At 39.6% G+C, this 23,334-nt stretch overlaps 1 protein-coding gene across 2 annotated transcripts in view; it reads right to left on the reverse strand.

Annotated features, from left to right (window-relative positions):
• Nucleotides 1–2,660: 2,660 nt before the first annotated feature.
• Nucleotides 2,661–23,334, reverse strand: part of LOC106061470 (ufm1-specific protease 2-like) — a 28,105-nt gene continuing 7,431 nt past the window's right edge. Inside the window, exons 4-15 of one of the 2 annotated variants that reach the window (XM_013219629.2) lie at nt 21,724–21,928; nt 20,858–21,081; nt 19,932–20,019; nt 19,037–19,188; nt 18,133–18,192; nt 17,432–17,534; nt 16,635–16,781; nt 14,839–15,017; nt 13,000–13,098; nt 12,786–12,888; nt 11,883–12,007; nt 2,661–3,892 (exon numbers count right to left, since the gene is read on the reverse strand). In XM_013219629.2, the coding sequence (XP_013075083.2) occupies nt 3,806–3,892; nt 11,883–12,007; nt 12,786–12,888; nt 13,000–13,098; nt 14,839–15,017; nt 16,635–16,781; nt 17,432–17,534; nt 18,133–18,192; nt 19,037–19,188; nt 19,932–20,019; nt 20,858–21,081; nt 21,724–21,928 (1,572 nt within the window). In that variant the 3' untranslated portion in view covers nt 2,661–3,805. The remainder of the gene's footprint in view (nt 3,893–11,882; nt 12,008–12,785; nt 12,889–12,999; nt 13,099–14,838; nt 15,018–16,634; nt 16,782–17,431; nt 17,535–18,132; nt 18,193–19,036; nt 19,189–19,931; nt 20,020–20,857; nt 21,082–21,723; nt 21,929–23,334) is intronic. The other variant, XM_013219630.2, reaches the window with a different exon arrangement.

The raw sequence follows: 23,334 nt of genomic DNA on the forward strand, positions 1-23,334 counted from the left end.
GCTTGCAAACGGGAAAGCACCCTGAGGAGATGGTATTCCTGCAGAAGCCATTCAGGCTGGAAAGTATTCCCTAATCAAGCCACTCCATGAACTGTTAAGTTTGTGCTGGGAGCAAGGAATAGTCCCACAGGAATTGAAGGATGCCAACATAGTAACAATTTACAAAAATAAGGGCGACCGCTCCAATTGTAACAGTTATAGAGGCATTTCACTTCTTAGCATAGTTGGGAAGGCTAATGCCAGAGTAATACTGAAGCGGCTGCAAATCTTGGCAGAACGAGTTTACCCACAATCGCAGTGTGGCTTTAGGGCCGGCAGATCCACAACAGATATGATCATCTCCCTGCGGCAGCTACAGGAGAAAAGCAGATAACAAAGGCAGCCCCTCTTTATAGCTTTTATTGACTTAACCAAGGCGTTTAACCTTGTCAGCAGAACCGGCTTTTTTGCCGTATTAGAGAGAATCGGCTGTCCAAAACAAGCTACGGAAACTAGTGTCAGCTTTTCATGAAAATATGCAGGGCACCGTACAGTTTGAAAGTTCCGCCTCTAGGCCCTTCTCCATCAAGAGCGGAGTAAAACAAGGATGTGTTCTGGCTCCACAACTATTCGGCATCTTCTTTTCAGTTGTACTCACCAGCGCTTTTAACTCACTGGAAAATGGAGTATATATCCACAGTAGATCCGATTGAAAGCTATTTAACCTGGCATGCCTTAAAGCCAAAAGAAAGACGGCGTATCTTGATTAAGGAACTGCTGTTCGCCGATGGTGCCGCACTCATATCTCATTCACAAGAATGATTGTAGAGGCTTGTGAATGCTCTGGCAGCTGTTTGTCAAGAGTTTGGCCTTACAATAAGCTTCTCCAAAACTGAAATCATGGCACGAGATGTCGCAGAAATACCAGTGATACATATTGGAAATCACACACTTACGGCGGTGAAGGAATTCACATAATTGGGAACAACAATAGCAAGCAACCTAGATTTAGACACTGAGCTGACAAAAGAATAGGAAAAGCTTCTGCAGCAATGCCAAAACTCTCCAAGCTGTGTGAGAAAATACCAAATTGACTACGGCAACAAAAATCCTGGTCTACAATGCCTGCGTTCTGAGAAATTCTTTATGGCAGTGAGAGCTACGCAACTTACATGCGTCAAGAACATAGATTAAATAGCTTCCAGCTACGCTGCCTGCGACGCATAATGTGCATCTCCTGTAGGGATTGTGTCACTAACCGGGAAGATTTAACACGGGCCAACATGCACAGCATCTATGCACTCCTTCAACAGAGAAGACTACGCTGGCTCAGTCATGTCACTCGCATGCCAGATGGAAGAATCCCTAAAGACGAAGCGACTATGGATCATCTCATGGAAATGAGCATGGGTATTAGCTGTGGTCGGAAGGATGTCGCACACACATCAGTTCCGCCCTCTCCACGCAGCTGATGTATCCAAAGGTACGGCAGTGCCGATACAGCTTGGGGTCAGCGGCGTCGTAGGTTCTGCCAGGGTGTAGCACTGGGCGCTGCAAACTTCCTTAGGGTCGCCAGCTCCTGATTTCTCCTCAGGGTTGACTCCCGAAGCCTTTCCCCATGATAGGGTATAGCTGCAAGGCAACAGAGGTTTGAATTCAGAGTTTTCCTTCTCCTAGGTGGGTTGCCCCTCCTGCCCGAAGCTTACTGGTTAAGGCGCCAGTTACTCGCCTTTGCCCCTTCTCCTGTTAGTGAGAACAGTTACGCCGTACTCAATATCTGAGCCACACGTGAAGGTCAGGAGTTGGCCTGGTTGTCAGAGGCTATTTGAGACGCATGCCATTAGGAAGCATTTTATAGGTTCCGCAAGGTTGTCATTGCCGGAAGTGGTACTGGATGTAAGCACTCCACTACCTATAAAAAGCTTCCTAGTGGCATGCGTCAACATGTTACAACCTACAGTAAACTACCTTTGTGCACTACATCCACTAGGTGTCTTTGTCAGTTCCTTGCTCGCATCTTGATGATGGCTCCCATAACCATACTACATAAAATGTTTAGGTCAGTGTTTATATTAGCTACCTCCTGAGAATTACAATACAAATCAAAGTGATGTATTTGTTGTGTGACAGAACTGAATGGTTTTAATACAATGAGTCACCTAAGCCTGTGCTGACATGGGAGGATTGTATTAATCAATTTGAAAATTAGTATGCTGCTAACTAAGCAAGTCATAAGTCTGCTAAGAGACTGTGTCTTTGATGGAATTTTGTGTTTTCTGCCAGTGTCACTTAGTGACTATATGCAATGCAGTACAATAGTATGTGTTTACTAGTAATGATCCACTTTACCATTTTAATAATAATAATCTTAATTATCCATGCTGAAATTTGTTTTACAATTTTGCATTACCTGATTAGAGCAACCATTTGTACAATAGCACATAAGATATACGTTCATACCCCAGTTTCTCTTGAACATTACATGCAAAATTTACAACAGCTAGTTACATATTGTTCAACAATTTAATTGTCAAAGTTTTTGTGTCTATTTTTTGTTGTGATTGGTAACATGTTCAACTGCAGGCCAATAGTATTATAAATAGTTCAATACCATTTTATTAACTCATTGATAAAAACAATTTTCCCAAAACTATAATAATTTGAAACAAAAAACAAAACACTTTGAATGAATACTTTTTTAATAGTAAGTACACACACTTTTCTTATGTCATTCATCCTCTAAATATCAAAGACATAGTGCTACTTAAACATCTCAGCCAGACATTCAAAGACATAGTGCTACTTAAACATCTCAGCCAGACATTCAAAGACACAGTGCTACTTAAACATCTCAGCCAGACATTCAAAGACACAGTGCTACTTAAACATCTCAGCCAGACATTCAAAGATATAGTGCTACTTAAACATCTCAGCCAGACATTCAAAGACACAGTGCTACTTAAACATCTCAGCCAGACATTCAAAGACATAGTGCTACTTAAACATCTCAGCCAGACATTCAAAGACACAGTGCTACTTAAACATCTCAGCCAGACATTCAAAGACACAGTGCTACTTAAACATCTCAGCCAGACATTCAAAGATATAGTGCTACTTAAACATCTCAGCCAGACATTCAAAGACACAGTGCTACTTAAACATCTCAGCCAGACATTCAAAGACATAGTGCTACTTAAACATCTCAGCCAGACATTCAAAGACATAGTGCTACTTAAACATCTCAGCCAGACATTCAAAGATATAGTGCTACTTAAACATCTCAGCCAGACATTCAAAGATATAGTGCTACTTAAACATCTCAGCCAGACATTCAAAGATATAGTGCTACTTAAACATCTCAGCCAGTTCATTCAATCCAAAGAAGAAAACATCCATAGGATGATAAGTTAAAACAAACTCTGTTTCTCTCGAAGCCCCAAAGAAAAAAAAATGTTTACACCTTCAACCCAATCGATAAAATCAACAACCAATAAAGTCAATAAGATCAACAGTCAATAGAATCACAAGAGAATATTACACAACTTAAAAACATCATGCAGCTTTATAAATTAAAACATAGTGTCAATAAAGAAATATAAACTTCATAGGAAATCATTTCTATTCACTAATGATGGTCAAGGGTCTTTTTAAATTTTTTTTATAAAGTTTTTGAAATAATGTTTACTTGTGTTTGACATGAAATTTCAAATGCTGAACAAACTTCTAGCACTAAGTTTGTACCTAAGGGCCAATGATTTCCCTTTAGGCTAATAGTATTTCATTCAGCTCTGCATAACTTGATTCAAGTTTATTCAAGATGGAAAGCTCATACGAGGGTTGGTTTCTGTGGTAGACACAAATTGTAGTGAGCTGTCTTGTTCCAAAAGGACATGTCTTTCCATCCACACCATCCCTGCACAAAGAGAATGTCCACTGTTTCAATAATGATGTTTAAAATATAGTTACAAAAAGAACTAAATATCTAAAATCTATTTCATCAGAACAATCCACCTGCCACAAAAAGATGTACCATGGTATTCATTTCATTGATACAACATATGACTAAAGCTAATAAGAGAACATTATTGAGGTACTAGAAATATTTGTGACAAATGTCTGCATTACAACTAGCCCCCATAAAAACTAATAACACCTGAAGTGAAATAGAAGAGACTGTCAGGGGTGGGAGGGATGGGGAGAGTGAATGTGTTCAATTCTTTGTTGATACTTTGGTATGAAAGAGTTACATCCCTTTGTTTATATTACAGGTATGAATGTAAACAGTATATATATTGTTACGGCTCTCTTCTACTCCGGCCTTCTATAAACACTGCTAAACACAACACAACACATCAACACATCAAGAACCTGCCAACAAGAGCTCCACAATAATCTGGTACTTTAATAATGAGTGAATAAGTAGAAGACAGCCAATACGACACAATTGGCAACACAATAAGCTACTACGAATGTTAAACTGTACATCACCGTATACAACTCTACTGTCTCTATTTCTTCCTAGACTCGTACATAACACTTGAGGACTCGACAAGGACCGACTTCATGGCCAACTAACAGTCCTGGTCTCAACGCTCTCCGGTCTTGAACTGCCGCTTTCTTACACACTGTGTCACTCGTCCCGCAGGCTTTCGATCACATGACCATAACATTGGTCATATTTGCGTGTAATCGTAGTACTGTCCCTTGTCCATGGCCCCGCTGACCCGAGTGATTCACTGGTGTGTCAGCTGAGCCTATAGTTAACCCTTTTGCGCCGCCAATAGGGTCGTAACACTGCCCCCTTCTCAGATTTGTCTGTCCCGGACAAAATCTATCACACGACATGGGCAGTGGAGGTGAATCGATGCAGGAGGAGGTCTATCGGTGGGGGCGACAATGGGCTTATATTGCCATCTCGATGGAGCCATCTGCGTTGTATTCGGCGTATGTCTCTTTCTCCTACTCCAGGTGACCTTCACCTGGCTGCACTGACGTCGTGGTTGCATCGCCATGCACTTTGGACTGAGCAAACGTCGCCTTCTTCGGTCGCTCACTTCTGAGGGCAGCCACTTAACACACGGGGAGGGATAGGATGTCAGGACTGGGGTCACCAAGATCGCTGGCCTATCAGGTTGTTTCATAGGGTTTTCAAGAGACGGGTTTTTGGGAATGGGTGTCAGGTCCACAGGAGGGGAGATAGTGGCACACATCATCTTCAGGCTTGTCCGGAGGGCAAACTAGCGGAGCAAGTTGGCAGCACTCCACTTGCGAAGGACCCTCATCTTCAGCATCAGGCTCCAGTTCACTTACTTGACCATCACCAGGTCTCGTCAGCTGGACAAACGTCTGTTGGGTGCAGACCTTGCCGATGGGTTTCTTGGAGTTGGCGTTCTCCCTGCAAAGCTCGACACACAAAGTTCTCGCCAAACATCTGAGTGCAGCCATCAGGATTCGGGTCCCTCTCGTCAGCACTGACAGATTGACAGATGTCTTTAATGTCCCCAGCTACAGGCTTGATGTAAGACACAACGTTGTCTGGTTCTGTCTGGCTGTAACACAACGTTGTCTGGCTCTGTCTGGCTGACGGAGGCACTCATTTCTGCAGCAAAAGCGACGGCTGACTACACACACCACTACCCCCATCTGTGCCACCACCTTAGATCTGTCCGTCCCGGGCAGATCCAGCTTCACCATGGTACTTGTTGAGTCTGTCGATGTGGACGACCTTCAGTTTGGATCTTGGGCTCTTCTGTATTCGATACACGACATCGTTGATTCTTTTTATCACGCGGTAGGGTCCTTCCCAGTCTGTTTGAAGCTTTGGGGACTTGCCTTTTCGTCTTTGTGGGTTGTACAGCCACACCAGATCGTTCTCATGAAACCCAGCGGCATTGGCCCGTTTGTCGTACCTTGTCTTCATGTGGTCACTGTTGATCTTGATGTTTCTGCGGGCTAGAGCGTGAGTTTTCTCCATCCGTTTTCGGAGATTTGCGACATAGTCTGTCGAAGAGGCTGGCACATCTCCCGGGATCCCGAATAGCAAGTCACAAGGTAGTTGCAGCTCTCGGCCGAACAACATCTTTGCTGGAGTGTAACCGGTGGTGCTGTGAATCGATCCTCTATATGCCATAAGGAACATTGGGATATAGGTGTCCCAGTCCTCTTGACGTTCATCGACGACTTTCGACAGATGTTGTTCCAATGTTCGGTTAAATCGTTCCACCATTCCATCTGACTGGGGGTGAAGAGGGGTTGTGCGTGTCTTTTCGATGCCGAGTACCTGGCACATCTCTTGAAAGATCTTGGATTCGAAGTTTCGACCTTGGTCGGAGTGTAACTCCCTGGGAGGACCGAATCGGCTAATCCAATTCTCCACAAGTGTTTCCGCTATGGTGGTGGCTTCTTGGTTTGGTATCGCATACGCTTCAGGCCACTTAGTAAAATAGTCTATCACTACTAGAACGTACTTGTTTCCTCTCTGGGATTCAGGAAATGGTCCGGCTACATCGAGCGCTATTCTTTCAAAGGGGTTACCGACGTTGTATTGCTGCATACGTCCCCTCGTTCTCCTGTGCGGGCCCTTTGCTGCTGAACATGCGTCGCATCTTCGGCACCATTCTTCTACATCATCCCGGTAGCCGAACCAGTAAAACCGCTGGCGTACTTTTTCAAAGGTCTTGTTGACACCTAAATGTGACCCACTGGAATTATTATGGATTTCTTGCAGCACCTCAGCAACTCTCACTTTAGGCAACAACAGCTGTAAGCGATTGCATGTCCCATCTGCCGTTTCCCAGACCCTCTTGAGAACTCCATTGTCGATTGTCAGTGAGTCCCATTGTGCCCAATATGCCTTGGTAGCAGCTCCTTTATCAGAAAGGTGATGCCATTCTGGTCTTTGTCCGTCTTCCTTCATAAGCAGAATGGGAGCCAGGTCCTCATCTTTTAACTGGTCTTCTCGGATTCTTTCGTCGGACCATGACCCGGAAGCTTGTACCCCAAGATATCGACAATCAACGATAACTTCCTTTTCTTCAACCTTGCTGCAGTGTTTACATTCGATTCTGCAAGGTCGTCGAGACAGCGCGTCAGCATTCTGGTGAGTTTGTCCTTTTCGGTGCTGTGTCTCGAAGTCATAGGTTTGCAAACGTTCAATCCACCTAGCTACTTGTCCTTCCGGACTTTTAAATGACAACAGCCATTGTAGAGCAGCGTGGTCTGTCCTAATGATAAATTTTTGCCCATATAAGTATTTGTGAAAATGTTGTATGGCATCCACAACTGCCAGTAGCTCACGTCTTGTGACACAGTAGTTTCTCTCGGCTTTGGACAAGCTCCGACTAAAGTAAGCTATGACTCTCTCAGTTCCATCTACCTTTTGGGATAAGACAGCACCTATTCCGGTATTGCTCGCATCAGTGTCAAGTACGAACGTCTCTGCTGGTATCGGGTAGGCCAGAATGGGCGATGAAACAAGAGCCTTTTTAAGTCTCTCAAAGGCCTCATGACATTCCGTTGTCCAAATAAACGGCCGCTTCGGTTTTGTCAATTGATGAAGGGCACTACAGAGGCTAGAGAAATTAGGCACAAAACGTCTGTAATACGTGCAGAGTCCAAGAAAGCTTCTTAACTCCTGGATATTAGCGGGGATCGGCCATCCATTTACGGCTTCAACTTTATCCGGGTCTGTGCTGACTCCCTCCTTTGACACGATGTGCCCAAGGTACTTGACAGTCCTTCTGAACAAGGAGCACTTCTTTGGATTCAATTTCATTCCAGCGTTTCTAATTCGTTCAAACACTTCCTTCAGGTTTGCAATATGTTCCTCGAAGGTTCTGCCTATGACGATAATGTCATCTAAATAAACAAGACACGTGGTCCAGTTGAGTCCTCTTAGCACATGCTCCATTAGTCTTTCAAAGGTGGCTGGGGCGTTACAGAGGCCAAAAGGCATCACGGTGAATTGCCAGAGACCATTACCAGCAGAGAAGGCTGTTTTATCTCTGTCCTCGGGGTGTAGTCCCACTTGCCAGTAACCGCTCTTTAGGTCAAGGGTGGAAAAGATCTGTGACCCAGCAAGTGTGTCCAATGTGTCGTCAATCCTAGGAAGCGGATAGCTGTCCTTGTGTGTGGCGTCATTTAGTAATCTATAGTCGACACAAAATCGAGTGGATCCATCTTTCTTCTTTACCAAGACTATGGGTGAACACCACGGACTGTTGGATGGTTCAACAACCCCTTGCTGCCTCATTCGTTCTATCATGTCCATAGCTTCTTGATGTTTTGCTAGCGGCAGGCGACGTGGTTGCTGTCGGATGGGCCTAGTGTTTCCTGTGTCTATTCGATGCTGGATCAGGTTTGTTCGCCCAACGTCCATTTCATCAGATGGCAATATGTCAGAGAACTCTCTTAGGAATCGTTCTGCTTTGGTGTACTGTTCTTTTGACAAGATCGTTTTGGCTTCTGCCAGAAGTTTAGTAACCTGGGGTTCACTGGGCTTGAGTATTCCGTCGGGATTTTCACTGCTGCAGTTTCTTATCATCTCTAGAGCATGGCAACCAGCGATGAGGCTTCCTTCCCGTAAATGTTTCTCCTCTGTGCCGAGGTTCATAATTCTTACGGGTACCTTTTGGTCTTTCCCAATCGTGACTAGTGTCTTTCCTACTGCTATCCCGTTATAGTTGGTGTTCAAGCTTTCTACCAGCGCGGTTTTTGTCGTGGGATAGTCGTCCTCAATCTTCCCCCAAATGATCATTTCCGACTTAGCAGGCAAGGTTGTATTTTCCACCAACGTAACCCTTCTGGCTCGGCCATCTTCTTCATTTTCGTCGCCAAGCAAGGGTACTTCGAGGTCCCCACATTGTAAAGTGCCTCCGCCGATATTCAAAGAAAAGCCATATTTCAGCATGAAGTCGAGTCCTATTATGCAGTCATCTGTGACGTCAGCAATCAGGAATTCGTGTTTGAATGACTGATTTCCGATCTCGACTGTTATGTCGATCAGGCCTTTTATGGGCATCAGTTCTCCACTGGCTGTTTTCAACGAGTAGGCCCTAACTGGCGTTTTCTTGCTATTGTCCACTTTATCCGTCCGGATGACTGATCGTGAGGCACCAGTATCAAGGAGGAAGTGATAGTTTTGACATCCAATTTTCCCGATGACCTTTAGACTCTTACTTTGCCCTAGCACGGCGACCGGGATGATGGTTGCAGGGGCTCTCATTCTCTGTGTCGCCGGGTTCCGCCCCTTGAAGCCGGCGCGTGCTAGTTTCCCTGGTAGCCCCGAGAATTTGGTCGTGCATACCTTTCTGATCTGTAATGGGTTCCAGTTTGTGCAAATCTTCTAGTGCAGCTTCTTTGTATATGACCGAGTTCACCACAATTCCAGCATCGTACAGGAACCCTAGGTTGACTTTCTGGTACTTGGTTTGTTCGTCGTTCATCTATTGCCTCTGTCACCCTTCTCACAAGTTGTGTAAATTCTTCCTCTTTGACTTCTAACCTTCGGCCTTGATGAGTGCTCCCTGATGCGTCTTTGGCGGCTTCATATGAGAGAGCATATACGAGGGCTTCACTGGCCTTACGTTTACCACTAACTCTGGTGGCTTTCTTTAACTCGGGGTCTCGAAGGGCATCAATGAAAGCGTCTGTAATAATGACTTCCAGAAAATCTTGTGCGGCTGTTGGGTAGGCCAGATGTGCGAGGCGTTCGATGTCTGTCTCTAGCTCCTGTAGTGTTTCATCGGGGCGCTGTTGTCTGGTCTTTAGTTGCACACGATAAACTTCTTGTAGATGTTCATCCCCGTATCGGAGTTCCATAGCCTGGACTAGGGCGGCGAAGTCTTGCTGGTTCGGTAGAGACTGTAGCAATTCGGAGGCTTTTCCTCTTAGGGATAACACAAGGGCTGTTGCTTTCTCCTCCTCACTGATCCATTTGTTAACTTTGGCTGCTGCGTCAAATTGCTTCTTGTATACTGACCAGGACACGGAACCATCAAATACGGGGGGCTTCATTTTCCAGGAGACTTCAGGTACAAATGACGTCATATCTGCTTCTGGTACATTTGTGTGCTTGCGTTGGACTTGTATCTTCATTTCGTCGATGGCCTTCTCCACTGCGTCGACCCTCTGATTCATCTGCTCGTCAATGTTGGTGATTCTCTCCTCCACAGCATGTATGCGTTGGTTCATTGCCAATAACTCCGTTTTGATTCCCGAGTCCATCGTGTCTATCTTGGTGTCCATGGCATCTATCTTGTAATAGATCTGTTCCAGCAAGTCCGGTTCGACCTCAAAAAGATATGTGTCCGGATCTTCTTTTTCCTTCACCAGTTCTTCCCGAAGGCGTGCTTGTAAGGTTTCTTTGTTGCCGCTCGTCTTCAGGCCTCGATCACGGAGCTCTTCCTTCAGTTCCTTCACACGGAGTTGGTCTAACGTTTTCATAGTAGCCATAGCGGATCCGTTCCTATCCGATACGATCCGATCCCACTTCTGACACCAGTGTTACGGCTCTCTTCTACTCCGGCCTTCTATAAACACTGCTAAACACAACACAACACATCAACACATCAAGAACCTGCCAACAAGAGCTCCACAATAATCTGGTACTTTAATAATGAGTGAATAAGTAGAAGACAGCCAATACGACACAATTGGCAACACAATAAGCTACTACGAATGTTAAACTGTACATCACCGTATACAACTCTACTGTCTCTATTTCTTCCTAGACTCGTACATAACACTTGAGGACTCGACAAGGACCGACTTCATGGCCAACTAACAGTCCTGGTCTCAACGCTCTCCGGTCTTGAACTGCCGCTTTCTTACACACTGTGTCACTCGTCCCGCAGGCTTTCGATCACATGACCATAACATTGGTCATATTTGCGTGTAATCGTAGTACTGTCCCTTGTCCATGGCCCCGCTGACCCGAGTGATTCACTGGTGTGTCAGCTGAGCCTATAGTTAACCCTTTTGCGCCGCCAATAGGGTCGTAACAATATTGTAAATCTGAGCAAGCAAATCAACCGAAGGGAATTGGAACAGATTGAGATTTACAGATGATGAGACAATAAAACACACATACAACAGTTTTCATGTAGATATTCCTATTGGGTTTGAGTCTGGCATTACATCTAGAATAGATTGAGATTTACAGTGTGGAGTCTGATGATGGTATAATAAAACACAAACACAACAGTTTTCAGGTATTGGGTTTGACTCTGCCATTACATCTCTATGCAGGACAGTCTTCTCACTGTAAACTCAGGCTCCTTCCCTGTCATACTTTTTGTCTCAGAAATAACAGTCTGCTTCACTAAGTGGAACAAGTCTTCTCTTCCCTAACTGACCTAGAATACATTGACCCTGGTTACCTTAACTCCTCTACTACAAAGTCCTACAACAGAGTTTAACCTCATATCAGAATAGTCATCCTAGTAGTGCAAGGTGATATGTGCCTCTTACAGTTCAGTAAAGTAAAGTAAAGTTTCCCTTTCAGACCTTGTGGTCTATAGGTCAGATGATGTAAAGGTCATCTGTTTCTGTGGCCTACGATTTACAAGGGTGTCATGTGGCCAGCACAACGACCAACCGCGTTTACTTTTCCCCAACTAATGTCAGGTACCCATTAGAGCTGGGTGGAGTCAGAGGTGTCCATAGATCTCCGAAATTAAAAATCCCAGTCTTCACCAGGATACAAACCCGGGACCCCAGGTTAGGAAGCTAAGCTCTTAACCACTCGCCACCGTGCAACACACAGTTTAGTGGATTCTGTTATTTCTCTTTCCCACTTGGCCAGATATTGTTATCACCAGCTTTCATGACAATGTGTTTCAGCCTGTTTGGAATGGTTTGCTCTATAGAATATGGTACAAGTTACAACATGTAGAGAGTCTCACCTTGTCCTGTATAATCTTTATGTCTTCTCCTCCAGTGTAATGTGGGTCTAGAATCAAGAAACTAATATCTCCAGTGACTTCACTGTAAGCTACACCCAGGATGGTATGAGCCAGGACACCTCCTCCTGAGTTAAAAAATTTAGAAAATAAACACCCAAAGCTTTGAATTGATTAAACATTTTAAATCATCTTTTTTATAACAAGATTTCGTAAATGTTAACAATAAAAAACTAAAAATATGTTGATTATGGCTATAATGAAGTATACAGCCTTCTTATTATATTTTTTTAACATTATGCTTAAACTGGTTTATACAGGAGTGCTATCATTCAAATGGGTACTGTGAAACAGGCTGACTGCTCCCTATTCAACTTCAAACTTAATTTTCCCAGATTTAAAGTATTACACTGAAACTACTATGAACCTTTTTTTTTTTTTCCACAAAGTGGATGCCTGTACTTTGATAAAACCATTAAAGTCAGAACATTATAGGGAAATTACTTTTTTTTTTAGGGCTTAAATGCCTTTTCTTTTTAAATAGAAAAATGGGGTGAGCCTTCAAATTGTATTTTCTTAATAAATGTATTTTAGAAGATAATAGAACAAAAACACTTTATCACATTTTTAAAGAACGAGGAAATAAAAAGCATCACACATTTTTAGCTGTTTAATGCATATATGTTTTCCTAAAGTAAACAGTTAAGATCAAAGACATTTATCGATTAATTATTTTTTCGTGGTTGAGGTTTCGACTCATCTGTTATGTTCTTAAAAATTTTTTTTTTATTGCTACATCTATTTCAAGGAATTCTGGGGAAAGGAACTACACCCATGGGATCTTTTAGGCCAATACCTTTTTACTTAGACTAAATTCTGTTAAAGATAGTAACATTTACAGCCTACCAATCATGATCGGAGTTCCCTGTGTCTGGAAATGGTTGATTAAATCTTGGCCAGTGGTGGAGAGTTCTGCACCTGAACCAACTGTCAGAAATTTGCTTGTCACCTTGTGATACACAATAGAATCATTTCACTTGCTAGTTGAGCAAAATGTTCAGTTCAAAATGTTAACAATAAATACAACAAAAAGTAGGTCAAGAAAATCAGAGATGCTTACACCAAGCAAATGATCCAGGACGTAGCTCACTTCAAATGATCCAATCCACTGTCTGCTGCCAACAAATTTCTGCTCTTTGTCCCCAATATCATAGAGAGCCTTAAAAATACAAAGTAAATACCTCTTTACAAGTGATTAATCATTATAATTACCAGGCATTAGTGATTTTACTATCAGAGAGTCAATGTAACTTCCTAATAGTTAAATAGTAGGTAGGAAAGAAGTCAATTTTTTTGTTAAACTTATTTAGAGAATTATAATGCACAAATTGTAAGACAAATTTCCATACGGACAATAAAGATTATTATTATTATTATTATTAGGGAGCAGATGAGGATAAAAAAATTGTCTGCCATATCAGGAGGTGTGGCCAAATCAAGATAAGCAATATTATTTACTGGTCAAGCACTGTCTGTCTCAATACTGGCTATCAAAATTTTCAAAGATTCTTTCAAATAAAACTTTTATTTCGTTAGAAAAAGGAATATCGGTTAAATAAAGCCTTAATGGTCATGTCACCTTTCATTCAATTATTATTTAACAAATAAAGAGAATTATAATAAAGACAGGAACCATGTTCTAGACACCAGTATTGTGCATGGGATAGTTACCATACTTTTTGTGAACAAAAAAAATAAATCAACTAGTTAGATTTGCTGTCAAGAAGAAACACTTCAAAAAATATAAAAATTTTGAAAATTTGGTCAATAGACTCATTTGATTCCATAGCTGACAAATATTGCAGCTACCTATTCAATCCCATAATGGCTGCTCATCACTTGGTCTACAAACTGCTATACAGTATTAAATGAATAGCCAATGAAATTAAAATCTCGGTAGAGGTATGGTGGAAAATGAAAAACTTTCGATTTTTGCTATCGCCTATCAATTTCAGCAACATCTCTAAATTGTGGCACTGGGTTGTCAAGTTTTGATGAAGATAATAAATCCAAATGAGATGTTTATCTTGAAATATAGTAAGAAATGTTAATCAAAATGACTAGATCTAGACCTGTGTATGCATTATTCTAAAATTGCATTCAAGTCTTGGTCCAAGACCTAGCTAATTTTGAAAACTCTAGGTTGACAACTTTGTCTTAAGTGCACATTAAAGATTTAAATATAAAAACAAAGGGGTAAAGGGGTGTGGTGGTAAAACACTTGGCTACTGAACTGAGAGGTCCCAGGTTTGAATCTCTGTATTTTTAATTTCCTGATTTTTAGGACGCCCCTGAGTCCACCCAACTCTAAAGTAAAGGCGGTTGGTCGTTGAGCTGGCCACATAGCACTCTCGTTAATCCTCAGCTATAGAAACTGATGACCTTTAGATCATCTGCCCTATAGATCTCAAGGTCTGAATGGGGTACTTTACTTTTATATAAAAACACTAAATTTCTAGGCTGTACTATAAAGTACATGTAATTCATTCTGATTATATTGCAGTTGTATTTTTTTATATTATCTTTGGAGATTAATTTTTATATAAGCCCTCTTAGATTTCTTGTGGAGCCATCTCCCTTTGATTGGGATTAATAAAGAGGTCTAAAATGTATAGTGGGCTGGTATTGAATAGTGTTTCTGATTTGATTTATGTAATGAGAAAAATATTGAATAGTGTTTCTGATTTGATTTATGTAATGAGAAAAATTTATGTCATTGTATCATTTAGAATGTTATTTTCACTCTTTTTTGTCATTTATCCATATATATTGATTAATAGATAAAGTGGCCAATAAAAAATTCTAAACAAAACTAATTATTATGATGGGTAAAAGAGTGAGACATGTTTGATGGTAGAGGAGCTGATGAAAATTCTACAAAGCATGCTGGGTGGCTGACCTGTTGTATTTCTCTGTGCGTTGGAATATCCCTTTCTGTATAGCCCTGATATTTAAACCAGGAGCAGATGGTTTGGAGGGACCTGTAGGCACATCCCCACTTGTCATCATCAAATCGATCCTGCATATAATGGTGGTAACTGTAGTAGCCTTCTACTAGAGCTACTGTTGCTGGCTTCACTGAAAGTATGATTCAAGCAATTATATCAGTGGAAGATTGTAATGAACCATCGTTGGACACAAATTTGTTTTTCTGATTTCCTATACGGTTACATTTGAATTGGGACAAAGAATCTTATTTGTTTTAAAGTAAGCTAATAAATGACTAGAAGGAAATGAGAAGGCTGACACACTCGCCAAGAGTGGGAGAACTAACTCACAAATGAACTCTGCACTCTATCCAGAAGAATTGAAGAAATTAATTGTAAATAAAATAAATGAGAAATGGACGAGCTCTGATCCAAATCACAAGAAAGATGACGCTTACTATAAGCTATCCTGACAAGACCAACGTCTAATCTTTCGACTCAGGACCAGACACAACTGAATGCGACAACACATGTACCGGAAGCTCAAAATTGGAACCAGTGAAATCTGCCCATGTGGAGTATCACCAGAGAATGCCGACCACGTCCTCCAAAACTGCTCTCTTTACCAAGAGGCCCGTATAAGACACTGGCCCCATAACACCCCAATAGAAAGAAAACTATATGGAGAGCTCCCTGATTTGGAAACCACTGCGCAGTTCATCTCATGTATTGGTCTAGTCATCTGAACACTCCAACATAACAATGAGATCGAAGAAGAAGAAGAAAAAAGGTATTAAACCAGATGCTAAGCTTTTTTCTTTTCATCTGAAAATCCTAAATCAGTGGGGAAGTATCACTCAAAAAAGCAACCCACCCTCTCTCCCTGGGGAAATTAGAATCTCCTCATTCATAATTAGTACATTTAAAAAGGCCTGGAAGAGTGCAGCAAGCTCTTCTCAATGGAGTCCATTTTATTTTTACTTGATGAAAAGTCAATTTTTACTGCCAACTCTGGATTTATTCAATACATTTCAACAGATTGATTAAAACATTAACGCCTTTGTGCCTCCTTGTCAAAGCATTGTGCCCTTGGCCCCACTATTTGAGAAATGCTGGACTAAATCACTAGATCTTTCTAAGAGAGTCAACTGCCTGCTCCAGTCATACTATCCCTCTGCCTTATTTCCACAGCTATCTGTGGAGCATAAAGGATCGTATCCCAAGCCCCAACAATTTCTTGTGTAAGTCACTTTTATTTAATGATTAGTCTCGGTACTTCATTTTCCAGTTTTCTAATAGGGACTTCTAAAATGGACTCCCGAAAATAGCCCAAGTTTTGCTTGAAAGATGATATGCCCTTTGTGTTGTAGATTGTCATTGACTTGTAGCACCAAACTGCTGGTAGACAACTACACCGCTGTAGGGGTAATATATCTTAACTAATAAAACTTTAAATAACTTGAATAACTTCCTTGTGAACAATACTAAATATAACTTTTATTATAACATAAACGAAATCAAGTTGAAATGAGATAAAATAAATTAACTAGACTTTAGTACTTTTTTACAAAATCTAACTCACTACAATAACACAACCTTTCAGTCTCAAGTTCTGGAGTCGTCTGTCCTAACTAAGACCACCTGACCACAATGCCACCTATCTTGCATCATTCACAACCAATCGCTAACCTCTTCCCACCATCACCATAGAAACACACATTCCATAACATTTGGCATGCTAAAAAAACATTTCTTTAGTTGACCTTACCTGGCGGATCATTAAGCCCAATATGTGTATTTAACAAATAGCCTCCAGGAGCAGTCTGTTTCAAAAACAATCCGGCACTTCCTCTACGCAACAACGGCTGGTCCAGTGGGAGGCACAAATGGTTATGCAAAATTAATCTTTCTCTTTCTAGACAGAACAAAGAAGAAACAAGAATTCAAAACTCCTAAAATACATTTTAAATGTTAGGTAACTCCCTGATAACTGAGAAATAGAGTGGTGTCAGGTTCTTTTCTTGGCTTGTTAGGGGTTACCTATGAACAATTAATTACTACTAATAAACTCAAAAAGAAACTCCAGCTATCCAGGAAAATAATAATAACTTTAATATTCTTAAAAAAATAAATAATGACAGCCACACTCTCAGAAAATATTAACTGCACAAACACCAGTCCAGGAAAAGACTGTCCAACCTTCCTGGACTGGTGACAAGACCCCACTGACAATCGCACTCTCTCTCACATGCAAGGAAAACTAAAACATTCAGTTCATAACAAGTGCAGACTGTTCATAACTCATAACCTGGGAGTACATTAACAAAGGGATATAACTATCATACCAAAATATTAACAAAGAAATAAAATATACACTCTAGCCAGACCAGCCGCAGACAAGATCATGAAAGTGTTCCTTAATACTATAGCCTTTGATATTAGAAATCTAAGTTAGTGGCCTCAAACTTTATTAAATATTGTACATTCCGAAACTCCAAAAACAATTTAAATTGATTAGCAATGAAAAGGTCAAAATAAAATTCTTATGATTTAAATTGAACTAACCAAGCTCTTTTTCTGTCGTGCCTTTTGGATACACTAGAGTGATGGAAGTGTCAACACAATGAGGTTTGAAATGAAAGACTTCAGGTGTGTGTAGTTTATGTTCCTAGAAATAAATATTTCAACTAGTTATTCAGACTATACAGTGAAATAATATGATCAAAAGAATATTAGTACTGAAATATTCAAGAAATAAGTTGATTATACAGCCCATAGACTTTTCAATGACATAAATCTGTGTGCCATAATTTTTTTTTTAATTTGAAGCACTTAAAAAACTCCATTAATGAAACAACATGCATGCTATGGGACATTTACAAGACAATAAAAAAAAAAGAGACAGATATTATTGAAATAAAAAAAAAATTTGATTAAAAAATATATTGAAATTAGTATATAAGTATATTCTGATAATTTTCAAATGAAACAAAGAAAAGTTAGTTTAAACAAAAATTTTCATTTTTTAAATTTGCAAACAGTGAAATGTTGCAATGTTCTATAAACATAACAAAATGAAGCCAATAGACAAAATATTTTTATAGAACTTTTCCAAACAACTAGAACATTGAACTCTAAAGAAAAAAAAAAAAGAAAACCACTGAAAAATTAAAATCAAGAGCATCACACAAGAAAAGCAAAACCACAATTCTTAAAGAAGTAATGGAACAATAAATAACATTCTGCACGGTTACAGTTTTACCTACTGAGGGTTTAAGGAAGACTTCACCCCACCCATTTTTTAAACATTCATTGTCATATGGTACCTAGTGGAGAGTGAAATAAATAGATCACAGACATGCACACATCTTTTGCTGAGTGAAACATTTATCTCAAATTTCTATTTAATGGCTCCAAGCTTCCTTAGAAAGTTTCAGTATTAATGTGTAACAAACGTAGTTGGTTGATGGCATGTCAGCACTTTTAATCCATGTCCTGTCTTTCTAAAAGCAACTACTGAATTTAAAATTCAAGTAATTGTTAATACAAGATATGAATAGTTGTGAATTTTAAATGTGTGTAAAAATAGCCTGATAGACTGTCATTTTTTAAAGATGGCTCCCACTTTCCCTACACAGGTGATATGCATTGCCATTGCTTGTGATAAAGTTTCCTGTTTGTTCAAGCTCTTTATGACAATGTAGCTCTGTAGCCAATACGCATAATTTTGGTTGCATCTGCAGGATGGTGACAACATATACAAATTGTAATTCTTGAAGTTCAATTCTATACAAAGAAGGCTATAAAAGGACAATCTGGTACAACATTTGACATCACACTTGACTTGAAAGTATTATTTTAATAAAAGAATCAACAATGCTCAACTATAATGAATGGATGAGCTATAAAATCTATGAGAACATAAAGTGTCAATGCACTAAGCTACTTGTCATTTAAAAAGAACTGTTCAAATAAAGAGTGTAGTTCTCTTGTGGTTTGATGAGAAGAATAATCTAAAATAGAAGATTTAAGCAGAAAACAAAACTATTATTGTTATTGTTTTTTGTATAGCACAGCTTTTATACTCTTATTGAATACTCAGTTCAAAAAATGCCGACTGAAATTAGCCATTGTTTCGTGAGATACTGAAAGTGTTTTAGAGAACTTTACCTGTGTATACAGAGACAAACAGTTAAACAGTGCTGTAATCTGCCGATACACAGCTCTACTCAAGACACTAAACAATTCTGTGAAGGATGTTTTTTCCGAAACTTCAGCAAGCACATCAATGGGAAGAGAAAGGCTTGTTGACTGAAAGGTTCCTAGAACAAAAAACAATTAATAAGATTAAATCTGGTTGCTAATAACTACCCAGTTTTACCAAACTACTTTACTGCCTTGTGAATGCTATATAAAAAAAAAAATTCATCAAGATTAAGATTAGGTTCTACAGGGGAAACTGATATAAAAAAAAAAATATAATATATAGAAGAATTGAGTTTATGAATAACTGATGGCTGTCTGGAGGCGCGGTGGCTGAGCGGTAAAGCGCTTGGCTTCCGAACCAGGGTTCGAATCCTGGCAAAGACTGGGATTTTTAATTTCGGGATCTTCGGGCGCCTCTGAGTCCACCCAGCTCTAATGGGTACCTGACATTAGTTAGGGAAAAGTAAAGGCGGTTGGTCGTTGTGCTGGCCACATGACACCCTCGTTAACAGTAGGCCACAGAAACCGATGACCTTTACATCATCTACCCTATAGACCACAAGTTCTGAAAGGGAACTTTTGTCTGGTCATGGGAGTGCACTTTAGACTGTCGTTTGGTGGTCTTAAAAATCCAGGGTTCGAACCTTGTTCACTGCCATTTCAGGCATGCAGGAAGTTTAAGCTAGGATGTTTTTATCTTCAGAATCTGAATGAACATTCGAAACATGTCAAATAAACAAAAAAAAACATGATTAAGATACACACATTAAAACATTCAATTGTTAACACAGAATGCTGATTGTTACAGGAGTAAACTACCTCCACTGCTAATAAAACAAAGTACTGAACTGAATGTTACCTATATGATGCTGTATGATTGGAGCATACTGTAGAGTTGTCTTTGGCTCAATAGTTATCAAGTGTAACATACTCACTGGAATGATGAACTGCAAAACATCAAGATTAATGTAACAGAAATGTGAGATAGAGCGCAGGAAGGTGATCAACAGAAAAACAACTATTTTGGAAGCCATTAGTATTGGAAGAAAAACATTTCTAGATGAAAAAGACAACCACCCAGATGGTGAGCAGTGGAATAGCATTAAAACACATCTCTAAAAACACTATGGAACATTTAAAAAAAAAAAAAAATGCTGGTTTCAAGACAAATTAAAGAAAGTGTGCAAATCAATCTTCTTGAGCGCTTCCATCAAAGATGCTTGCGCTCCATCATGGCAAGATCACACTACAAACAGCGATGTCCTTGCAAACGCTGGAATGGACAGTATAGAGTGACTTTTTGTGATGGTCCAGCATTTGCGCTGGGTAGGGCATGTATCCCGTATGGGATACAAACGTATGCCAAAGGCAGTCTTTTTTGGTGAGCTACAAAGTGGTCGACGTAAAAGAGGTGCCCCCCGCTTCAAAGACCAGCTAAGGCATCAACTTTCTTTGGGTGACATAGAAGAGAGCACCTGGTGGCATGCAGCCTCAGAACAAGACAGCTGGAGGTCACTCACGAAGGCAGCGGGATACACATTTGAGACCAAAAGAAAATCCACTGCCGAGGACAAACAAAGACGGCAAAAGAAAATCTAAATCGACCACCTGCGGACAATGGTTATGCTTGCCCTGGATGTGGCAAAATATGTAGGTCACAGCTGGGGCTGCGAAGCCACGGGAAATACTGCACTCCTCACTAATCTTCGGACTCGAAGACAAGCCTTATTATTATTATTATTTGTCAATGTAGTAGATAGTCTCTCTTTTCTGTCTAATGTTTACCTGTGGCTGTGCAGCATTCTTTTTCTTTGTTCCACTAGGTCTGCCCTCTTTTTCATTGTAATATTTGACAATATCCCGGCAGGATTTCCAGCCTAATTGTGAGCCCACAAATGACCCTGGCCTTTCAAGGATAACTGTGTTGTCTTCAAAGGCAAACACAAAATTCCCACACTGATTCTGCAGTCGTATCAATTCATAGTCAAGTGCTGACTTTAACTGGTCATCTGGATAAAAAATAAGTAAAGACAATATTTGTATGTTCCTTCTAATTATAGTTTGGTTTTGACAAATAAAATATTATTATCATAATATAAGAATGAAAAAATTGATACCAAACATTTTTAAGAGACACACTAGAATTTAGTGCTAGACAATAAAAATGAGCTCATCTGTAAAACCAATGGTCCTAGGTATGAAAGTTTTTAAAAGACATTTTTCAACTTATTGTTAGTGAGTACACCTAGTGATGTGTGTACCTGACAATGATGCCGCATACATCAGACAATGAGGGAGACATAAATGAGGTCGGTCACATAACAAGATGGATATGTCATAAACATGGGTCAACTCAAATTAAAATGACTGTAGAAAGAGGACTTTTTTTTTTACAAGAGACTCACAGTACATATTGAATCAACAGATAGACATTCAAGAAGTCTAGCAATGTGTTTACCATAAAGTAGATTGGTCTTGGAAAAACTAAAATGTTTCTCATTCACCTGTAAGAATTGTGCTGGTTGATAGGAGCAGAGGAAATTTTTTTCTTAGACAATATCCATTTCAAATCAAGAAACACGTCTGAAAAGATCTATGAAAAAATTCCCAACAGAATTCAAGATCACATTTCAGGAAGTCATTTATCTTACCAGTGTTTGATTCAGTCGAGACTGTGATGTCGATACCAGCTCTAACTCGCATTTTGATTACAGGTTTGACTTCCTCACTGAACGAGCAATCCACTTTTGTTACACTCTCCTCGTTCATGACAAAAAACATTGTCTGCCACTCTCTGTCAGAGGGAGAATGTCTGAACAGACACAAAATGACTACCTGCGCCAGACACAATGGTTCCTATCCACACAAAAAAAAAGCATACCTTTTTCATTTTTCATGGTGTAAAGGATAAAAATAAATAATTTTTTTTTTACTTGTGAACATTAGATTGTTTTAACTTACTGAAGTATGTCTTTTACATCATCTGACCCATAGATCACTTTACTTTTTCTATTAACAGAACATAAGCCAGATATATACTTACTAAATGCTAATATATTAAGGACACCAGATTTACTTAGGATCTATTACAGTATTTCCCATACTGTATTCCATGGAACACTAAAGACTGAATATGTGTTCCATGAACTATAGAAGTAATTAACTAGTAGACCTGCATGTGAATTAATGCAAAAAAAAAATATTGATATTGTAGCGGAAGAAAATTCTATAACAACATCAGTCTAAACTTTCAACTGATCTAAATCTGACTCTAATTTGAAACAAAGATCAACCTTTAAAGTCTGATGCACTCAAGGACACAAAGTAATTAAACCTTATTTGTTCATATATATATGTGTGTCTGTATTTTATTAGTTTTATACTTTCAATAAAAAAGAATGCTAAATTTAGAATATGGTTTAATTAATTATTATTTTTTTTAGTGCTCCACTAAATTCTCTAAATGTGCGAAGTGTTTCATTAAAGAAAATGTTTGAAAACAGATTATAACTGGCATAAATAATAGCCATACATACTTCATATTGAGAAATATTTGAGCTCAAAGTAATGTTTTATTGAAATACACTTGAGCTATTGGATTTGTGATTAATATTGATTTGATACATATACAATTGTTTGAATTTGAATATATAACTATTAAGAAAGTTCATTGAACTTATATTTATTTTGTAAAAATATATTGCAAGATAATTCACACACATTCTTCCAGTGTAATATCTGTAACATATCTCTTTTTTTTTTTCAACTATATACATTGATTAATTTACTTCAACTACTCATTGGACATAAGTTGATCTTGGGCTCTCGTAGAGAGAGGAATATTATGGATATCTTTTCCAGTGTAGTAATATATAAATATTAAGGTTGATTTTTGGACATCTGGGAGTAAGGAGCATGTGTGATATCTAAATTACTATGTTTTGTGTATATTTCTTGATGGCTGGATTTGCCAATATCTTTTGTCAATTATTTTATATGTAATAAAACCATGTCTGCTACCAGTGAGTCTATTGATCATTCTAAGTGTTGTGGTCGTAGAGTTCAGCATGTTAGTGTTCTTGTGCACCAGCAAATCTAGTGCGCGTGAGAAAGTATTTAGTTAGTAAGGCAAAGAACTTTATAGTAGTACCAGAAGAGGTAGCTACAACACACAAAGGCAGACCAGCTCAAGACCGTCCAGACCTGTAACGATAACCTGTGACATATGTACCACCTTCCAGTCAACAATCCCAGAAGTGACC

Source organism: Biomphalaria glabrata, chromosome 8 (assembly GCF_947242115.1).
Source record: "Biomphalaria glabrata chromosome 8, xgBioGlab47.1, whole genome shotgun sequence".
NCBI lineage: Eukaryota > Metazoa > Mollusca > Gastropoda > Planorbidae > Biomphalaria > Biomphalaria glabrata.